Consider the following 21094-nt stretch of genomic DNA (forward strand, 5'->3'; position numbering starts at 1 on the left):
TATCTATCTATCTATCTATCGTAGTGGTATTAATAATTAGCGATTTTCAGGGACAAATTTACATTAACTATAAAAGAATGGTATAGCAGAGAAGTCATATGGTAAAAAATGGGCGCTACTATTGGATGAAATGGGAAGAGAGGGCGTGGCTAGAACGGCGCGTGGGTTCGCTTGGGTTTCACAATTATAACAACTTTATCTTCGCGGCCGAAACACATTTTATCGTGAAATACCCACATCTTGGATACTGCACTCAGTTACGTGCATCGCAACAACGGGATAATATTACTTTGTGATGAAAAATGTGAGGAGATACCCGGAGAGCGCTTTTGTGCCCCCCCGACAGGATTTACTACACCGAACAGCATCTTATCATCCTGGGGAAAAGTTTTTGATCATTTTGTTGTCTTCGGCTTCCTTCCTTTGACTCGGCGGAGCACTGCGTTCGTCCCATGCAGTCGTGCGGCGTCTCCGTCGCCGCCGCCGCCTGCGCTGCTGCTCGGAGTCTCGGCTCGGCTTCTTCTGCTGGTGATGAGGGAAAGAAAATGGCGGCGGGAAAAGCGAGTGAAACAGAGGAGGACTTTCCGACACTGACAGCCCAGGAGAGGGAGACTCTGGCCGGGATCGACAGGTCGGGAATATCAACTCCGCGCACTCGCATTAATGCTCAGACACGCAAAATTAATCGCTTTTCGCCATTGCGTGTTTTAAATGTCCCTGAACCGCCCTGCAAGTGATACTGAGCCGCCTATGTTGTCTTCTTGCTTTGCAGCTCACTGTTTGGATTTCAGAAGCTTCATGAAGATGGCGCCAGAACGAAGGCCCTGTTGATGAAGGTAGCTCGTCTAAGTGGATGCATTGCATTACCAAGCTGCGTTCATATTCACAGAACTTGTTTAAGAATACAAACCACAGTGCAGGGCTTTAAAATTCACTCCTAATCTAGCGGGCTAGGCCGAATACAAGTGGCCCACTCTGTAGAGAAACCAAGGCCAGTTAGCCGCAGCCCCTCTTTTAGCCAGTTAGCTCAGCTACTCTCATCCGATGAGCAGCCCTGCACCTGCGGATACATGTTGTAATTACTGGCTGGCTTGTGTTACCAGCAAGAGCATTCGTTCTTCCGATTTACCCTGCTAGTTAGCGTTAGCATATGTTAGTTTGAGGTAACCGCCCTTCCAAGCAGCTTATCTGTGTGCACTTGTGCACAGCGTAGTTATGGTTTTCAGTCCTGCAAGCCTTTAACTTGAATGAGAAGTAAATGTCAGTTTTTTTTAGCTGCATGCCGTAGATGCCCCTCTCTAACAGTACCCAAATAAACTATGATGGGAATAATATAACCACAGCAATTGACGTTGCTTAGTTGAGGTTAGCTCGTATCGGAGCACTTCCTTCGGGATTTTTGTTTAGCTTGCAGTTGATGGGATGAATACATTATTTTTATTTATTTTTTTTATAAACTGAGTTTGGATGACTGCTTGCGTGAAATAAGTAGGAACCATCTGACGACCGTTTCAAGTGACGTTAATGGCTGGTTGCCTGTCCAAGATGGCGGAACGACACCGATAGCTTTACAACAAATTTCAAAACGCTTCACTCCGAACCGTATACGTGCTGCCTAGCGGTATGTTGGGTTTCCTCCCCGGTCTTGGCGCACTGTGAATGCGTGTCCCACTCGTCGACCAAGATGGTGTCAGGGTCCTTTGTTTACAGTTTATGCATGTGCTTTCACCAGTCTACCTGTACGTAACACAATACAACAACGCACTGACGATTACGTACTCCTCAGTCTTTGTGACTGTATGATAAGTTTGTCCAAAAAAGGTGGAGCTGTTGACAAGTGATAATTTTGGGAGGCCTTCAATGAATCCGCTCGCTAGGTGGTGTGGGATACCTACTAGGAAGTGGAACCGCTCCTTTACCTCTATCTGCACAGAAGCAGCAAAAGGGACAAGTGTGCCGTACCACTGTGGCAAGTCTCGCGAGAGAAAAGAGGCAGCTAATGTGGAGTAAGCCCACAACAACCAAAATGGATCTTTGGGAGTAATTATAACAATGCTTTTTGTTATAATTACTCCAATTTGATTGAAAAACGCATTAAAATAACCTAATACCAAAATTCAGAGTATGGTTGAAATGTGGAGAGAATTTGAGTATTTTCTGGTTCTGGTGAAGTATTTGTATTCCCAGACTTGACCTACCTCACTGTCTAAATATTGCTCTTTCCTCTTTGATTCTGTTCTTCTTTTTTATGTCTTTCCTTGTCTTCCCATCTCTCTTTGTGTCTTTCCTTCCCTATCTCATTCCTTGTGTTTCTTTCTTTCTTTGAACGTAACAATGTTCAAAAACCAGTTTTAAAAATCGCATTTTGGTGTATCTTTGACACATTTTCAAGTATATATTTGCTCTACTCGACCGCAAACAGTGAATGTTAATATTTTCTGACAGGCATGTGGTTTTTATTTACATTTTGGAGCATTCCAGAAAGTGAGCCATATAGATTTGATTAGAGATTTAGTTAGATTTTTTTCTTATTGCTTATTAAAACCGTTGTACAAAATTTAAACTGCCTAAGTAGTCGGTGTCATTTTTGAACGCAAGTTGAACTTCAATGCACCATTGTAGCACACCTGTGTCTACATAGTACCAGTGTGGTCACACATCTGCTACTATAATCACTGCGATGGTTTTTGGGGCTGTTTGAATACTACAGGAAGCTTGGTTTGCACTTTAGCCTACTTTTCTCCATATGATGTTTACATTCAGCTTGCCTCCATTTCAGATAAGTAATTACGTTTCATACAGAGTGATTTTTAAACCATTTTTCTGTTTAAAAACACTGATGTACAGCTTTGGTTCAGTCCATCTTTAATGCCCCATTGTCACAGCAGCTAACCGAGAAACGGTCCTGAAAGCTCTTTTGTTTGCGTATGTTGTTGTTTGCTTTTTAAAGTTGCACGGCGGACGTTGATTTCAGCGCCTCAGTAAGGGGTGTGCGCTTTTAAAACAACGCTGTATTCATTTGGATGCTGAATCGAAAGGGCTTTACAGAAAATTTTAGGTTTAAAATTGTTAAATGAACGTACGGATACATCCCCATTTCTCGTTTGATGTCATTTTCGTTACTGTAGGATCAGTTTTCACTGCTAGAAAGATTAGATTGTTAGATTAAAAAATGCTGTCAAAAAAAAACCTGCACTTTTTTTTTTCTTTCAAATTCCATTGAGGAAAAAATGTAAAAGAACTTATTTCTTGTAAACGTTTCTAATGGGTTGTGGGAACAGTTGTCAAATTTCTGTTTTTTATTTTATTTTATTTTATTTCATTTTTTATTAAATCAATTAAACCATGTTGTCCATTTGTGTTAAACCAAACCCAGTCTGTAGACATAAACACTCACCACTTGACCTTATTGTTATACTATTTTTTTTCTTTTTTTTATGGCTCCACTCCCACTCCGTTTCAGTTTTTGACAGCCCTGTCTGGCACTTTGCAGTGGTGGGGCCTCTGCACTGTGTGCAGATAAGACTGGCTTCAATGCTGCAGACAGAACTAGGTCACTATTACTACTGACTAGCTGGCACTGACGCTAACTCACAGCAACTAATAGCTAAACTGTAATTTGTGAGACAATTTGTTTTTGTTTCTGAGTTTTGTTTTTTGGAGGAAAATGTCTGGGTTTTCATATGTTACAATTTCCCATCTTCATAATTCCTATGAACAAAGTTGGCAATTCAGAGTGCTGGATATCAGTGGAATGTTGGGTGGAAGGAAAATCTGTGATAAAGTCAAGGAAATGTTGCTTAATCAATATTGTCTTTGTGATATTCCACAAGAGTGTTGCATTGTTAACTAATATTTTGCAGCTCTAATCTCCAAGTCAAAGTGGGAGGAAACATAAACTTATAAAATAATGTCCGTCTTGTATTTATTCTCGCATAATATTCATAACAATAGTTGAAAACTTATTTCTGGAATCCAGATGAAACCAGGACTCGGTATCAGATGTGAAAAGTCAGACCGGTTTATGTCTACTGCCGGCAATAATCATATTTCAGATTCACGCTCCTTTTATCCCACATACCTTTATTTTATTATTATTTCCTTTATGTTCTTTCCACGTCTGATGCCTCCATTCAAACTGAATGTGTTTGGTTACATAAGCTTCTGTCAGAAGTTGCAGCTTTTTTATTTTGCAAAGTCAAGCAATCATCCATCTGTGTGAGTCGTCCCAAGGTTGTTTCCATTCAGGCTTACCTCGACTCTCCCTGCAAAGCATCACATATTATCACCTTCCTTAGAAACTAATTTTTTTTTTTTTTTTTTTTTAAAGTTTGACCTTCTCTCTCCTTTACTTTATTTTTCTTCAGATTTTATTGAAAATAAGACATCAGGCTTCGATGTGAATCACAGAGAAATTGTCTGGGTTTTAAAAACGATGCTTTTATGTGGTTTATTTGAGTAAACTAGCTTATTTAATGTTCTTCAGATATAATCCCAGCTGGAAGTCAATTTCACGTGATTTCCTTTGTAACGCAGATTTAGCTATAATTATGAGTTTGTTTTTTTTCCAACGACAAACAGATTTTTATGTACCCTAACATGAGGAGATTTTACCAGTTAAGTCTGAAAGTCGCAGGTATAAACAACAATTCTGTTTTCAGGGGGTAGGCTAATTTTAGAGAGGCACAACATTATTGTGGATGTTCCAATAATGATTTTTGGATCAAGTATGTTGAGCAGCTTCCATATTGTGCTCCACTGTTAAAAGAACACTACAGTATTTATTAAATAAAAGCAAGAAAATAGAGTTTCTGAAATGGTCAGTCCTGAAAAATATAAACGTATTCTACATTAAACCAAACAACAACAACAAAATCTTGCAGTTTAAAAAAAAATTTGCAACAGAACAGAGTTTTTAGTCTGTTTTATTTATCAAGTGTAATTCCGTTTACTTCCTCTCTGTTACACAACTTCCCTAATGTTAGCAACGTTTTCTACTCCCACATATAAACCAAACATCAACTTCACTCCTAATTTCAACCTGTTAATTTTAAATTCAAATGTTAGTTTTAACTTTTTGACATTTTCACCATTGTGCATCAGCTAATTCTGTTGCTAATGGAGTTGCTGACTTTTTATGTAATCAGAAAACACTGATAACTCATTGTTTTTTTTACTGAAAAGTATGTGTTTTATAAGCATTATGCCATTGGGAAAACGGCTAATAGCTAAAACTACAACAGGAAGGTTTAACGTGAGATTTTTCCTGCTGTTCCCAGGCTGTCCGCTGCTACGATTCGCTCATCCTGAAAGCCGAGGGGAAAGTGGAGCCTGAGGTCTTCTGCCAGCTCGGCCACTTCAACCTCCTCTTGGAGGATTATCCAAAAGGTGAGCCTTCCTTCCAGTGCCTAGAAATATCCCTTTATTCTCACTAATTCAGATCAAATAGTGAAACTTTTGTGTTGTATGAATGGATTACATACATCTTAAACTTCTATTTTGAGAAAATTTGATGATTATGACTTTCTGCTAATAACAAATGAGCATAAAGCAAACAAAAATGGGGTTTTAACCCAAATGTTTTGCTATATCAGTTGGCCACAAAAAGTCATTGGGGAAGAATCTAGCAATTTTTGAGTCTTTATAAGCATTTTAATTGAAAGTTGAGTGGAAGGAAACAATGCAGGGCCTAGCAATAGATATTTTTTTTTTCATTAATATTTTTATTTTTTTCAAATTTCTCATACATTTCTGTGTTCGTTCCAGCATTATCAGCATACCAGAGGTACTACAGTTTACAATCAGACTACTGGAAGGTAAGGCTTTATTGTTTTTTTTTTTGTTGTTGTTTTTTTAAACACTTATTTTCACACACACGCATCCACGCCGCCTCACCGCCCACGCCTGCGCTCGCTCCTTCACAGGAAGCCTTTCTGGTCTCATTTAGGTTAGATGTCAGCCTGAGATGCGGTTTCAGGTTTCATGTCAGTCATTCTGAGCACCTGGCTGTGAACTTCTGCGGTTTGGCTAAATGCTAGTAATGAATTAACCTCTTTTTTTTTGTTTTTGTTTGCTATAATAAGTAATAAATGTTAGCAGGTAACCTCAAAGTCGAACAGTTTTGGTGTTTTGCTGCAAGTGACAAAGCCTTGTCATCTGTAGTTTTGCACACCATTTTTAACTTTGTTTCTTTTTCTTTAAATTTTTTAGTTTGATTAGAAATGAAGAGGTAAAGTTTTGTGTTTTTAATTTCAAATCATCTCTCCCTCTTACCCAGAATGCTGCGTTTCTGTATGGCCTGGGAATGGTCTACTTCCACTATAACGCCTTTCAGTGGTGAGTCCCATCTGTTTGTCGCATTTCTGCAAATTCAGCAGCCTTCCTGGTCTGATAAATGCAGCAAAATTTACTATTAATAAATATAGTATTTGGCATTAAATTCCTCTTTAAATTCCTCTTTAAACAAATACAAAAATTTCTCATGTGTCTTGCATACGCAGGTGATGCGTAGAGGAATGCTGTTTTTTTATTGTTTATTTTTTCTCTCGTAAATACTTTAGCGCCACAATAATTCAAACTGAACACTTCAAGAAACTTGACTGGGAGTAGTTTAAATTACTAAATGTTTTTGGGAGAAAGCTGAATTAGCCCGCATCAGAGGCTGTCGTCGAGGAAACGCGCTTAGCATTCAGGTCTAGACGGTGCTCCTTCGGGATCCGCTGCAGCGTTTTGCTCCCAGCTCCATCGCTCTCTCTCCCTCCTCATGTCGTCTTGGTTCCTCCCGCAGGGCGATCAAAGCATTCCAGGAGGTGCTGTACATCGATCCGGGATTCTCCCGGGCCAAGGAGATCCACCTCCGCCTGGGCCTCATGTTCAAAGTCAACACAGACTATGAGTCGAGCCTAAAGGTACGCAGAAAACCCAAACGGTCTGCGTGTGTTTAATTAAAATTTGACTCATTTCTCATTGTTGTTTCTTTTGTTTTTTCAGCATTTTCAGCTGGCTTTGATTGACTCCAACCCCTGCACTTTGTCCAAAGCTGAAAGTAAGCCACCAAGATTTTTATTTACATATATTCTCTATAAAGTGTTGTCATATTTAAGTCAAACCATGACTTAAAATGCAGCTCAAGCTCAGCACCTGTTACCTTGACGACGGCAGCATCCCTTTTCTCCTAGATTTTTTTTTTCTTTACCCCCGTTGCCGTTTGCCTCGGTGTGTCCTCCCCTCCTCATCCACTTCTCTCTCACACACGCATTCACACGCAGACAGAAAATATCAAGGGCAGCCCCGATCTCTCCCCCGCATCCCCCTTCCACCTTCCCCCACTTTCTCTCCACAACTCCCTCTCTCCCCTCCATCTGCTGAGAGTCACTCAGGCAGCTTAGATCAGACACTGCAGCGCTCCAGACAAAGAGAGGTGCCACCAGGATCACGGCTACCTATCCGCTCCCATCGCAGGTTCTCCCAACGTCGCTGCACTACTTTCCAAAGACTTTAGAAGATAAACAAGGATCGCTAGCTGATAGGGGGAAAAATGTTCAATTAACTTCTGCCTAACCCCTTTCCTCTTCTTCTTCTGTCCTTTTACAGTCCAGTTCCACATTGCTCATCTGTATGAGATCCAGGTAAGTTTTTGGTTTTATTTTTGTCAGTTTGCTGAACTTGTGCATCCGTTGTCCTTGCTCTCAAGGGTACAGGAATGTGTGTGTATGTGTGTGTTTTATTTATTTTATTATTACTTTTTTGATTTGTGTGAAAAGCATCCTTTCTATTAGTGATAGAAATGTATATGTGAGCATCTCAATGTCAGGGAAAGCCCTGTTTTTCTTGCATCATAAATGAGGCGCTGATGGATGGGGAGATTGGGTGGGCAGGAGGGTTTTCGCGCGCGGGAGGGGAGTACAAGATTAGCTGATCATCGAGGGTTGCCACGGAAACAGCAAAGTCTGTCTTGCCTTCTTCGGTATGCTGGTGGCGTCTCTGTCTCTTTATGTGGGTTGCAGTGGAGAGGTACAGTAGCACTGAGCCGGGAGCAGCAGCAGCAGCACGCTGCAGCTAATGTGGTCAGATTCAGCCGCATGTGTGAGCGTAACACACACCTCGGGTTCATGAATGTTTACCTGCAAATGTGACTAAATATGAACAAAGCACCACAGGCTGTCGCTTTAAGAACGGGGCATTTAGGGACATTCGTGGCCAATCAGTGGCTCTCAGTGCGCTGCCTCCAGTCTGAGTTCAATCCTTATGAATGGATTTGACTTGACAGTCCTCTCTGATGTTGCTGGTGCACTTTTTTTCTCCCTCTCAACTTTCTCTTTGGACAATCTTTTTTTTTAACTCTTCTTTTGTCCAACCAGAATATTTACGACCTTTACAAATGCATTAAAAATGCTTCTTCTGACGAATGCAGTTATCCCTGTTGCTGGTGTACTTTTTCCTTCCACTCAACTCTTTTTGCAATAAGCTTTGTAGCTTCCCTCTATGTATTCAGTCATGGTCTAATATGACCATTATATACATTTATACATGAAGAATGGTTCTTTAACCACATTTTACACATTTTTCTAATATGTTCTTACTCCTAAAAGGTCGAATAAGACAAATGAAAAGTTTCTAATCTGCTTATTCTTAACTGACTATTGCAGAAGAGATTCGGGGCTTCCAAGGAGGCGTACGAGACCCTCCTGCAGACGGAGGACCTCCCTGCTCAGGTGAAGGCCACCACCCTGCAGCAGTTGGGTAAGTTTCTTTGCCATTTAGTTGTGGAACAAATTGTTTTCAATTGAACACATCTCTGATGGAGTCTATTTTTCTCTTTTCTTTTTCTTTTCTTTTTTTTTTTTTTTTTTTTTTTTTTTTTTTTTTTTTTTTTTTTTTTTTTTGGCTTCTTCTCAGGCTGGATGCATCACACAGTGGAACAGCTGGGGGACAAAGCCAGCAGGGACAGCTATGCCATCCAGTGTCTGCAGAAATCGGTGGAAGCTGACCCCAACTCCGGACAGTCTTGGTACTTCCTTGGCAGGTACGCCACGTCAAATAGGATTTTTACCGTTTGATGAAATCGTAGTGATGTTTCTTAAATTATATTTCAGCTGCTGTCGAGCTCCCTAATGACTCTTTGTTCTCTTGCACCTGCAGGTGCTACGCTAGCATTGGCAAAGTCCAGGATGCCTTCGTCTCTTATCGGCAATCCATAGATAAATCGGAGGCCAGCGCAGATACTTGGTGCTCTATAGGGTAAATGTCTGTTTCTGTGTATCGGGGTAGTTTTTCTGTTTTTATTCTTAAATGTGAACTTTCTTTTTCTCCTCTCTTTGCGACGCTCTCAGGGTGTTGTACCAGCAGCAGAACCAGCCAATGGACGCTCTGCAGGCCTACATTTGCGCCGTGCAACTGGACCACAGCCACGCTGCCGCCTGGATGGACCTTGGGACTCTGTACGAGTCCTGCAACCAGCCGCACGACGCCATCAAGTGCTACATCAACGCCACGCGCAGCAAAGGCTGCACCAACACCGCCGCGCTAACCCACCGCATCAAATGTCTCCAGGTGGGTGAAAAGAGCAATTAAAAGCAGGGAGATCCTTCCCTCCCCCCCAATATCTTTGGAAGACGGCTTAATCTGGATTTTTGTGGAACAATGCGATCCGCCGGCTGCTGATTACTTCTCTGAGATGCTCTGAGTGCAGTAGGATTCAGGCCAATGCATGCTACTGAAAGAAACAAACCTCATTTTGCCCGGGAGTGAAAGCTTTGGGATCTTTCAGTGTCTTCTGTACTACCATTTCTTCTCCTTTTTTAAAAATTTCCTTGTAGGGGAACAAACTTAAGTATTCTATATAATATTCTCAGGGAATTGGGTTTAAGATACTGTGGGATTCAGAGATTCTCTTTGTGCATGACATTCCTACAAACTAAGTTCAAGTAAGAACTCTTCTGTCCTTTGCTGCCTTCAAATGCTTCCCCAAAAAAACCACTGTAAAGTGTTCCTACCTACCGATTTTATTTCAAAACTCTGAAATAGTTGCTCTAGGGTTGGACGATGTTTAAAAACACATTTCTATTCCCAATAAAACCATAAAATTGACACCTTTGTTAATTTTTTAAAAGTTAGGCAATGGATTTTTTTTTTTGACAGAACAAAAGGAAAGCATTTAATACATTTTAATCAAAACCTGAGGTGACGAATTATGTGATGATTTCCATAATTGTGTAAAACAAAGAGGAGCGGTGTGGAGATCTAACAAACCAGCACCGTATAGTGGGATTTAAAAGTTCCCTGCTCACAAACAGTTGTAGTCCTAGCTATGGCATTTACTCAGATGTTTTCTCTTCTTAAATTCAAATTGTTGTAGAAATCTGGGGGAAGTACTGTTTTATAACGGACTGATTTATTCTGACCTATTAAAAACGATCATCATTTTTCCTCCAAAGGTTCCCATGTTTCCTGCAAACAATGTTTTTTTTTCCTCATTTATTGACCAATTAACCCAATGGAAACGCAGATTGTCTTTTATGTTTAATTTATTGAAACAAATGGGCAGAGATGCATTTACATGGGTTTCATTTTGGATTTGAAGGCAGATTCAAAAGAAAAAGGCCCGATTCTAGCACAGCTCTGATAAAGACCCTGACAGCTGGGGTAGCAGACAGAAAGTTTCCCTCATTTACAATCAGTCGGGGGTTTTGACAGTCCCTATATCCCATATATTCATCCTTATTTTTGTCCAAAGAGTGTCATTTTCCTTTGAATGTGCATGAAGGAACGTCACATTTCCACCACGTTTGCCAGCGTAATATCATGTCGCATTAAGACAAGCGGCTCGGCTTGTTTTAATTGATCTGTGACTGTTGCTCTGTGTCATATAAGCACTTTCTTGTGTGGTTAATTCATGATGATGATCCATGCAGCCAGAAATCGTTAAAAAGACCTCTACCTATAATTGCCATTGCTCTGATCATTCCTTGTTTTTTGAGGTCATCACAACTTTGTCCTTTTTTTATTTATTTAATTTTTTAAAAAAAAATCATTTTTTTATTTTATTTTTTTTGTTTTTCACGTCGTTTTCCATTCCCCTAGGCTCAGTTGAGTAACCCCCAGCTCAGTAGCCTACAGGGTAAAAGTAAAATGCTCCCTCTTATTGAGGAGGCATGGAGCCTACCAATCCCAGCTGAGCTAACCTCCAGGCAGGGAGGCCTGAGCAGTGCACCGCAGCAGGTGAGAGACCAGATAGAGCAACTCGCACCTCCCCCCACCCAACCCTCCTTTGCCCTCCCCTCTGCCTCCCACCCACCCTTCCTCCATCTGCCCAGACACAGAACACACCAAGCAGGTCAGCACAGGCGTCGCCGTGCATTTGGATGGGTAACGCTTGAGCTCAACGATGCCTACGTCACTAAATTTCTCATTAGAGCGCACACGTCAACAGAAGCGAAACATTCAGCACAATGATTTCAGTTTGGAACGACGAGGTTTCCAGCCAAGTGTTACCCAACCCTGCATCCCCTCCTCCTCCCTCTCCTCCATCTCTTTTCTGCAGCAGTCACTCGCCTTCACCCATCACGCTCCATTCCAGCAGAATGAAAACCTAACAAAAAGCCTTTTAATTCTTTCCTTTTTGCTTTCTCCTCCTTTTTTAAAAATTATTTAAAATCTTTGGCTTTTGAGCATGCTCCGACGTGATTGGTGAGGCCGTGCTGCTGTGGAGGCCTTCCCGTTGACTCTGTCCGTCATCCTCCTCTTCCTCTTTCAAGTAGCTGACCTTAGAAGCAACTGCAGCCGCTCGTAGAGTTCTAGCAACTCCCCCTTACCGTTTCATTGTCACTTCAGTGTTCGGTACACAATCAGTAGATATCAATAGTTCTGTTTGTGTGTGACCATTGTTGTTTTCTTTAGGTTGTATGAGGCCCGAATGAAGTTGTTCCACTCTTTGAGCTTTTTCATATTTGTCCCATTAGAGCCACTTATTTATTGAGATAGAATCAAACAACGTGGTGCAGAGTTACAAAGTGGAAGGAAAATGCTACGGGAAACCCCCCCCCCAAAAAAAAAAAAACTGTCAAGATGGACAAGGAGAACATTATTTATGAGTTCGAAGTAGGCATGGTTTGATCACTTCGAGTAAAAATATGCTTTAACTATTACCAGAAATATTTTAATTGAAAATGATTGAAATGCTCAGAAAAAAAAAGGAATAAAATTATTACATTGCTGCTGCTGCTGCTGCTGCTGCTAAAATAATGTTTGTGAAATGTATTTCTGGAGAATACAACTGAGCATTTAGTCATAACTTTTTTTATATTAATGTGTATATGTATAATTATGTAGATATGAGAACCTGCTGAATTTTTTTATAGCAATTGTTATAAAAAGTGGTTATTGAGAATTTTATTTCTGCTATCAGTGCTGCTCCTCATAGAGGGACACTGAAAGCTAAAGTTAGCTAACTAGCTAGTTAGTCCATCTTAGCTAGCAGGCAAGCCTACTTCTACCAACTGTTAGCTGCTAAAATGACAACTTTGCTCTTTCTTTTTTTTTAAATGTGACCTTAATGAAAAGGATATGGATGTTGTCTTTTAGCTTCTGGGCTATAAATTTCCAAGTGGCTAACCGTTTTTCAGTAAATGGCAACAACAAAGAACTTGGTTTGCTAGTTAGCTTGTGGCTAGAAAACATTTTTACAAAACAACGGTTATTTTGTTTTTCTTATGGGATGTTATTTACTGTTCCCACAAGGCCTTGAAGCTGTCTTTTCAAGAACAGAAATAGTACCGAGAAGTTTAAAAAATAAAAAGTATTTTCCTTCTACTTTATATTGATCTGCTACTTTGCGTTTGTCTTGCATGACGGTACCAGTGAAACACATTGTGGTTGTAATGTGGTCAGACGGTGAAAAAAGTTCAAGGGGGGTGGATACTTTTGCAAGGCACTGTAGCTCTGCTTTTTCAGTAGCTGTGACTGTGGGAATGACCTTAAAATATTTATTTATTTATTTAACTGAGATTTCAGTGGATCTGATGTGGCTTAAGCCTGATTCTTACTGTAATTTATTTGGACCTGAATTTTTAAAAAGAATGAGGATTTAAAAAAAATTGCAGATATTTGTAGAAAAAATACAAACGATGACCTGTCAGCAGCCACATTTGACTCTCTGAATTAACTGTCTAATTTATGAGATGCATCATTCTGCTCAGTCACAGCAGCTTGTTCCTTGCTGTAATTGAAACTTTAGCTCCAGTGACCTAATGGTGTGGAAAAAAGCAGTAGTGCTGAATTTCCAGCCAGGATTTATTTATTTATTCTTTTTTTTTTTTTTTTTTTTTGCTTTAAGCTCAAACTCAAAATCACGGCATTGTTTCTCCCTTCTCTCTTCTTTTCCTTGTTTGCCCCCCCAAACCCTCTTATTGCCGCTTTGCATCTCGATAACAACCACCCATAATTGGGTTTCCACTCTCCCTCCATCTTATTTTTCTACTTTGCTTCGACTTTTGTTTTTTTCTTTCTTCGTCTCCCTCCTTTGCCTCCTCACATTTGTTTTGCTTCACTTTTGCCTGTGCCCCCTTCCATCCCCTTCTCTCCAGGCCTGTAAGCCCAATCACAGCGCAGAGGGAGGGGGCTCGGGTCAGTCTCTACCCCCTCATGCAGGCGCGCTGGGCCAAGCGGAGGACCAGTCGTGCCCGGCCAAGAGGAGAAGAGCCGGCAGTCCTGCCAAGGTAAACATACGACAGCTTTGTGTTCTCCATCCACTGGAAGCATTTGTTTGGTTGGACTCATTGTAATTTTTTTTCCCCGCCTCAGAATGACTCATGGCCCAGTAATCCACCACAACAGCCATCACCGAGCTGGTACCTCTCCCCACAGAAATTACAGGTTAGTGAGCATTTTCTACGACCATGAATGACTCAGATTCTCAAAACCATATGAAGGAAAAAAAGACTTGTATATAATTAGGAACAAATTCTGAGATTTTCTTGGAGTTGCATGACTGCATGAACCCAAAATATTTAGTATTTGTTTAGAATGAAATTGACAAAAATATATTGCAAACTGCTGAACCAGAAGTCAAAATTTTCTGATGTGGAGAATGTGCAGATATTATAAGTACTTCTAAAGTAAATGTTTTGTGTTCAGATATCTAGAATGTTTTCAAAACTGAAATAGAAAATGTCTGATTTTTTGGGGGATTCTGATTTTGACTGAAGTTTCTAGTTTTGATGCATTCAGTGAATGTGGGGAAGACCATTTCCACTTTTGTTCTGATGTAAAGTTGGTGTGAAATCCGATGGATCTTCTGAGGAATGGATCGTTTAAGCTCAGGCTTTCCGCTGCCTGTTTTGTAGATGCTGGAACAGCTGCGCGGTAACCGGGGCAACCTGAAGCCCCATGAGCTACAGGCGTTGGAGCAGCTGGAGGCTCAGCTCGCAGTAATGCAGCAGCACCAGGTAAACGGTCAAACCACATATTTGGGGGTGGGGGGTAAAGTCATCCCCGAATCTCTGTTTCCAGTTTCACTCAATACCTAAAGTTTTTCTTTTCACAGATGAGGCAGAACGCATCGGGAGCTCCGATTCGTCCCTCCCTCCCTAACGGCCCCACCGCTAACTCCCTCCCTTCTCCTAACCCCGGCCTCCACCCCACGCGGCCCCACCTGGGCCCGCCCCGCCACCTCTGCCCGCCTCAGCCGCAGCCGATGGCCAACGGGCCAGTCGGGCGCTTGGACGCCACGGGCGACGGTCGCAACGGCAGCGCTAATAATCAGCCGGGACCCAACGGAGATGTGCCTTACCCGCCAGCCGCCGCAGCACCGCTACCTCACACCTGCACAAGCACGACGCCACAGGACGCGGCGCCGCACCTAAACTCCTCTCAGGTTGGACTTCCTGTCCCATGAAAGCTCTTTAAAAACAAAATGAACCGCTTGACGTGAAAATGTAACGCTTTTTGTTTCTCTTTCAGGGGCTTCAGAAGGAGTGTGTTAAACATGCGACAGGCTCAAGCAGCGAGGGGAACCCCTCTCACCCCCAAACCCCCAACTCCACTAGTCACCCCAACAGTCAGGTTGGACATTCCAGTAACGCCCCGTCGCCACGGCAGCCGACTCACAACCACCTCCCCTCCCCGCCGTCGCTCCCTCACTCCTCTACCTCAGGCGGTGCCGCATCCGTTACCAAAGACGGCGACGCCGCTGGCGCCGCGTCCCATGGCAACGGGGGCTCAGACGGCGCGGCGCAAACGTCGCTCCCGCCTGCCGAGAGCGAGAAGGCGCAGGCGGACGGACTGGCCAATCACGTTCGCTCCGAAGAGGGAGATAAGGTGGCGGACGGTGGCGAGAAGCAAAGCCTTAGCGCAGACAATCCCAGGCTGTCCGCCCTCCTGGCGGTGGAAAAGGGTGCCGAGGAGAGCGAGGCGCCGTCAAAGGGCACAACATCTGCGGCGACGGGGCTGGAGCCCCAGAAGAAGGTGAACAACATCCACCCGGCCACTCTGCCGTCCGCCTCCCAGCCGCAGGGCAGCTCGGCCGCCTCCTCCCCCATCTCCGCCATGTCTACCGCCACGCCCTCACCCAAATCCTCTGAACACACCCAAACGGGGGGCCAGAGCCCCCCCACAACCACCACCGCCGCCACCGCCACGTCCACCACCGCCACCACCACGCCTGCCATCAACGGCAACAGCAAAGGAGGCATCTCCGAGGACTCGCAAAGCCCACTTAAGGCCGAGCCTCCCGCCATCACAGGTCTCATAGCAACGCCGCCGCACGGACACAACTCGTCCTCATCCTCGTCTTCGTCTTCTTCTATTTCCATCTATCCCAGCTCCACAGACGTGCTGAAGGCCTGCAGGTGAGAACTCAACTATTGGTGTAAACTTGCTTATCGTTTGCAAAAAGCACAGATGAAACATGTTGTTCAATTTTTTTTATTTTTTTTTCAAAAGCATTTTGAGATGTTCTGCATATTATGCTTACTTGAATGAATTACCAATATGGGATTCTTACTGATTATCTGCAGCAGCTTGAAATAGATGCTAACTCCTTTCTAAAAGTGACTAAACATTCATCACATCTTTATGAGCTCTATATCTTTGCTCCATCAGTACAAGGCGCTTGATATTGTCACTAAAAACAAGCTAGAGACCTCATCACAACATGACAAGTTATGAAACTGTCGCCTCATTAAAAAAATCTGTTCGTCTTTGGTTTTAAAAACCGAAAGTTGCCAGAGTAGAAAGCTGCTCTGATTGGATGAAACCCATAGTGGAGCAACTGGTTTGTTTTGAGCATGTCTCCCCCTGGTGGACTCTCGGTGGAAGTACAATCTCCACAGGGAATCGGTTATGTAACGGGCTCACAGCTGAAGGCCACTGGGTTGTCTTGTTGCCATGCAAACATTGCTCAGTTCAATAGATTCCCTCTAACTGGATCCTTGGAAGACAAAAAGAAAGTTAAAACTTTCTTCTGAGTAAGAATAATTAGATTTTTAAAGAGTGATTCATCCTGGGTTTTTTTTTTTTTTTTTTTCTGTGCGTTTTCAGAAACCTGGGGAAGAACGGCCTTTCCAACAGCAGCATCCTCCTCGATAAGTGCCCCCCACCCCGGCTGCCGCCCCCACCGTCGCCGGCCCTGCCCAAAGACAAGCTCAACCCTCCCACTCCCAGCATCTACGTAAGCAGCTTCTTCTGGATCAAAAAGTGGATTTTTTTTTTTTTTTTTTTATTTTCATAGTGTGAAATTCTTTATTTTTTTATTTTTTTTAATCCAGCTGGAGAACAAAAGGGATGCTTTTTTCCCGCCGCTGCACCAGTTCTGCACAAACCCCTCCAACCCGGTCACCGTCATCAGAGGCCTGGCTGGAGCGCTCAAACTGGGTGAGCACCGCCTTCCTGCTGCCTTTATATTTTTTCACATTTTTGCTCACTTCCGTTCTGTTTGCGTCCAGATCTCGGCTTGTTCTCCACCAAGACGCTGGTGGAGGCCAACCCGGAGCACCCAGTGGAGGTCTGGACTCAGCTGCTGCAGCCCGCCGACGAGAACTGGGACCCGAGCGGCACCAAGAAGATGTGGCGCTGCGAAAGCACCCGCGCTCACACCACCATCGCCAAATACGCGCAGTATCAGGCCGCCTCCTTCCAGGAGTCCCTCAGGGTTGGTCCTGCTTTGAAATCAAACTTCTAAGTCAAAGAGTTCAGCTTTGAGGTTTGTAAGATTGTGTTCTAACGGGTTGATTTCAGGAGGAGAATGAAAAGAAGGCACTAAAGGAACCTTTGGACACTGAGCCATCATCTGCAGAGAGGTATTCAAGAAAAACTGCATCAAGAAAGAAATGTTTAGCGCAATAAAATGCTAAGTGTGTGTTTTTGTTTTTAAGTGCGACACGAAAAAGAAGAGGGCCCTTAAAACACATCAAGTTCGGAACCAACATTGACGTCTCTGACGAAAGGAAGTGAGTTAGGAGTTTATTTCTGTTCTACGATGGAGTATTAGGACCATTGTAGACAGGAAAAGGAAAAATTTCCTAGACAATTTTTTTTTCTAAAAAAATCAATTGAAACAGGTTTTAACAGATCAATCTCAAAATGTCACAATTTTTTGAGAGAAATGTACTTTTCTTCTGTCTACAATATCCCTAACGCGCTGTACTACTTTCTGCTCCGATACTGAAAACAAACCAGCTCTAAACTCTGCTCCGCTGCGCCCCCTGTCAGGTGGAAACAGCAGCTGCAGGAGCTCAGCAAGCTGCCGGCCTTCGCGCGGGTGGTGTCCGCCGGCAACCTGCTGAGCCACGTTGGCCACACCATCCTGGGCATGAACACGGTGCAGCTGTACATGAAGGTTCCCGGCAGCAGGATCCCGGGCCACCAAGAGCACAACGACTTCTGCGCCGTCAACATCAACATCGGGCCTGGCGACTGCGAGTGGTTCGCCGTGCCGGAGGCCTACTGGGGCGTGATGAGCAACTTCTGCGAGAAGTGAGACGAACGCGTCGTCTTTGCGCTTTGCTTTCGCGTGTTTCACGAGTACGTATAGTCAAAGCTTCTTCGCTTCCCTGCAGGAACAACATCAACTTCCTGATGGGATCGTGGTGGCCCAACCTGGAGGACCTGTACGAGTCGGACGTGCCGGTTTACCGCTTCATCCAGCGTCCGGGCGACTTGGTGTGGCTCAACACGGGGACCATCCACTGGGTGCAGGCCATCGGCTGGTGCAACAACATCGGCTGGAACGTCGGACCTCTCACCGGTACGTCTTGCCCATATTTGTCAAAGAACACATTTGTTTTTGTTTTTTTTTGTTTAATTTAGTTTCTGTTTTGTCTCTCACTTTGAGTGTTTGCACAGAATTCGCTTAAGTTTAAAAATGCTGTTTTGCTTTCTATCCCAAAAGAAAATTAAATGTTTCTTCTAAGTAGAGCTGAAACAATTAATTGTGATTTATCAGCTACTGAAATAATCGTCAACTAATTTAGTAACCGATTAATCATTATCCGGAGTGTACAGACTCCCAAAAATGCTCGACATACTCAAAGCAGTAAATATGAAAATATATATGTTTTGCATTTAAAATAACAATTCTGTTGTTTGTAAATGTGTTTTAGCCAAAACTCCTTAAGTAGTTTACATTTACCTTCCCACGGTTCAGATTTACTAACCAGGCGATGCTATGGTACTGCATTTTAGGCAATAAAATGATTATTTCCTTATTCAAAAAGGAATTGAATAATTTTTGTTCAGGAAGACCCGTGAATGTGCCCTCTTTTAACCCCCAATTTACGCTCCTCCTTTCAGCCCACCAATACAAGCTGGCTGTGGAGCGTTACGAGTGGAACAAGCTGCAGAGCGTCAAGTCTATGGTTCCCATGGTGCACCTCTCCTGGAACATGGCGCGGAACATCAAAGTGTCCGACCACAAGCTGTTTGAGATGATCAAGTGAGCCTCAGAGCCCCTTTTAGAGTCCCCCACCCCTACTTGTTTTGTTTTGTTTGGTTTTCTGCGCTGTGGCGCTAACGCGGCGCGTTCTGGTCGCAGGTACTGCTTGCTGCGGACGTTGAAGCAGTGCCAGTGGGTGAAGGAGGCGTTGACGTCGGCCGGGAAGGAGACGGTGCTGAAGCCGAGGACGAGGGACGAGCCGGCGCACTACTGCATCATCTGCGAGGCGAGTATAAAGCTTAGATTCAGCTTTAAAATGTTGCATTACTATTTATAAAAAAAAAAAAGCATTTCGGTATAAATCATTCCGCACTTAATTATCACATTGACTAATTTGGTTCAACTGAATTAAAAAACCCTTTTTTGTTTGTCTGTTTGTTTACACCAATTAGCATCTCGGCTAATGGATTTAATTAGAGCGAAATGCTTTTAGCAGTTTTTCCCAGACAAACGCCATTAAATTCTCACTCTAATTGTTTGTTGTTATTCTCTCCCCGACGACAAGCCGCGCCGTCTGTCCATCCGTCCGTCTAGAAAGAAACAACTTCACCTCGCTCTCCTCCGTTTAACGGTTGAACTCGGAAATGTGACGTTGCAGGTGGAGGTGTTCAACCTGCTGTTCGTGCGCCGTGAGCACCTGTCCAAGAAGCAGTGCCTGGTCCACTGCCAGGACTGCGCCAGGAAGGGCAGCGCGGCGCTCGACGACTTCATGGTGCTGGAGCAGTACAGGATGGAGGACCTGATGCAGGTCTACGACCAGTTCACATTAGTAAGTGGAGGAAGCCTGAAAATTACACCAGCAACGAGCGCTACATTTTGTCACCGAGCAAAAACGCATCAAGCATGTTGATCAGTGTTTCACCTCCTACTAACGAAAGGCAGGTGGGTTTTTGGTCTTGATTTAAAGGAACTCGGCGTTTCGGCTGTTTTGGAGTTTTTTTTTTTGGAAGTTCCAGATTTGTGGCACATAGAAGCTGGATTCTGTTTCTGCATTTCAGAAAATATTCACATTCATTGCTACAAATATTGTCATTATTATTTCTTCTTGTTTGATTATTTCCCCACTCAACATAATAAATGTACTCAAAATTGAAGGTTTGATTTAATTTTAACATGACATGACCTAATATTTTAAACCATCTTTTTCCCATTTTGAAGACATTAATTCATAAAAAAAAATCTTTATCATTAGATGCTAAAGTGTGATTGTTTCTGCTCTTCTTCCAGGCCCCTCCTCTTCATTCTTCTTCATCTTGACATTAGGCTCTTCCTGTCTTCGTCTTCTTCTTCTTCTTCTGCTCTGGAGCCATGAAGCCCACCTGCAGGACCCCTTGTTCTCAGATCGGAAACAACGCCTCCACATACGGACCCATTTCTGATATTCAGGAAAAGCTAAGGCCGTCTCCCCGCCCACCCCATCCCCACCCCACCTCCACCTCCACCCCCCTCCATCACTGTCGCTTGAGGCTGAGGCGGCTGAGTGTCTGTCTATGCAACCTGTTTGAAGCCAGAAGGGGGCGCCACCTGGCCTGATAACAGGACTTTAAACAACTTTTCTTTTCCTCTCTCTTCTCCTCTCTCTTTCTAAAGACAATGGTTTCATGTTTTACTGGAGGATTTAATCAAATACGGTTGGGAACGTGGAGGCGAGGGATTTTTTTTTTCTTTTTCCTTTCTTTTTTTTTTTCTTTTTTTTTAAAGCGTGGTAAAAATGTTTTTGTAGATACTTGTTAACTGTCACAACTGGCAACACCCACCGTAAAGACTACTGACTTGACAACCTTTTTCCCGCTGTCTCTCTCCGTCTTTATTTCCTTGTTTTTCTTCTGGTAACAGGATGAAATGTTTGGTTTGATTTGTGGAACTCTTCTCCCTCCCTTCTTTCTAAGGAGCACTAGCCTAACTGGTCTGTTATCTTTTTTTTTTTCATGTTTTTATTTTTATTTTTTTTTGTTTTGTTACGGTAGATAGTCGTTTTAAGACTCTTTGGACAGCAAAATCTCCCAAAAAAAAATTTGTAATGTGAAGAGTTGAGGTAATTTCTTTCTCTCTCTTTTTCTTCTGTTTTGCAGATTTTTACGTTTCTTATTTTCAAAACTTTTTTTTTCTTAGGTAAAAAAATAAACAAAAATAATAAAAAAAACTGTACTAGCCAAGTCACAAAGA

General features: G+C 42.9%; 2 protein-coding genes across 6 annotated transcripts in view; one reads left to right on the top strand and one right to left on the bottom strand.

Moving 5' to 3' along the window:
* The window catches only part of LOC103147099 (FUN14 domain-containing protein 1), a 4817-nt gene extending 4355 nt beyond the window's left edge, over positions 1 to 462 (bottom strand). For all 3 annotated transcript variants that reach the window (XM_016678094.1, XM_007565267.2, XM_007565269.2), the window contains exon 1: positions 317 to 462. In XM_016678094.1, the coding sequence (XP_016533580.1) occupies positions 317 to 368 (52 nt within the window). In that variant the 5' untranslated portion in view covers positions 369 to 462. The remainder of the gene's footprint in view (positions 1 to 316) is intronic.
* Positions 453 to 20943, top strand: LOC103147098 (histone demethylase UTY-like). 3 transcript variants are annotated; one of them, XM_007565264.2, is made up of 29 exons: positions 453 to 631; positions 773 to 836; positions 5280 to 5388; positions 5767 to 5816; positions 6278 to 6336; positions 6788 to 6908; positions 6991 to 7045; positions 7594 to 7628; positions 8649 to 8742; positions 8899 to 9025; positions 9142 to 9240; positions 9333 to 9552; positions 11083 to 11220; positions 13584 to 13715; positions 13801 to 13872; positions 14343 to 14444; positions 14543 to 14872; positions 14959 to 15845; positions 16537 to 16666; positions 16764 to 16869; positions 16941 to 17146; positions 17233 to 17294; positions 17370 to 17444; positions 17707 to 17970; positions 18054 to 18241; positions 18787 to 18928; positions 19028 to 19154; positions 19527 to 19697; positions 20156 to 20943. In XM_007565264.2, exons 1-29 carry the CDS (start codon positions 453 to 455, stop codon positions 20183 to 20185), a joined length of 4374 nt encoding a protein of 1457 aa, XP_007565326.1. In that variant the 3' UTR covers positions 20186 to 20943. The 3 variants fall into 3 exon arrangements, with proteins under 3 accessions (XP_007565326.1, XP_007565327.1, XP_016533579.1); XM_007565265.2 differs by lacking the exon at positions 11083 to 11220 and having other exon boundaries at positions 20156 to 20185; XM_016678093.1 differs by lacking the exons at positions 453 to 631; positions 773 to 836; positions 5280 to 5388; ... (2 more) ...; positions 6788 to 6908; positions 6991 to 7045 and adding an exon at positions 7420 to 7473 and having other exon boundaries at positions 7591 to 7628; positions 20156 to 20185.
* Positions 20944 to 21094: the final 151 nt, after the last annotated feature.

The sequence above is a fragment of the Poecilia formosa genome, unplaced genomic scaffold, assembly GCF_000485575.1.
Source record: "Poecilia formosa unplaced genomic scaffold, Poecilia_formosa-5.1.2 Scaffold174, whole genome shotgun sequence".
Lineage (NCBI taxonomy): Eukaryota > Metazoa > Chordata > Actinopteri > Cyprinodontiformes > Poeciliidae > Poecilia > Poecilia formosa.

Excerpts from the sequence above, each read along its gene's own strand:
- LOC103147098 (XM_007565264.2), top strand. The coding sequence starts at position 453 with ATGCAGTCGTGCGGCGTCTCCGTCGCCGCCGCCGCCTGCGCTGCTGCT. Across the intron at positions 9,553-11,082 it reads ACCGCATCAAATGTCTCCAG|GCTCAGTTGAGTAACCCCCA; the intron begins GTGGGTGAAAAG and ends CCATTCCCCTAG. Across the intron at positions 19,155-19,526 it reads ACTACTGCATCATCTGCGAG|GTGGAGGTGTTCAACCTGCT; the intron begins GCGAGTATAAAG and ends GTGACGTTGCAG.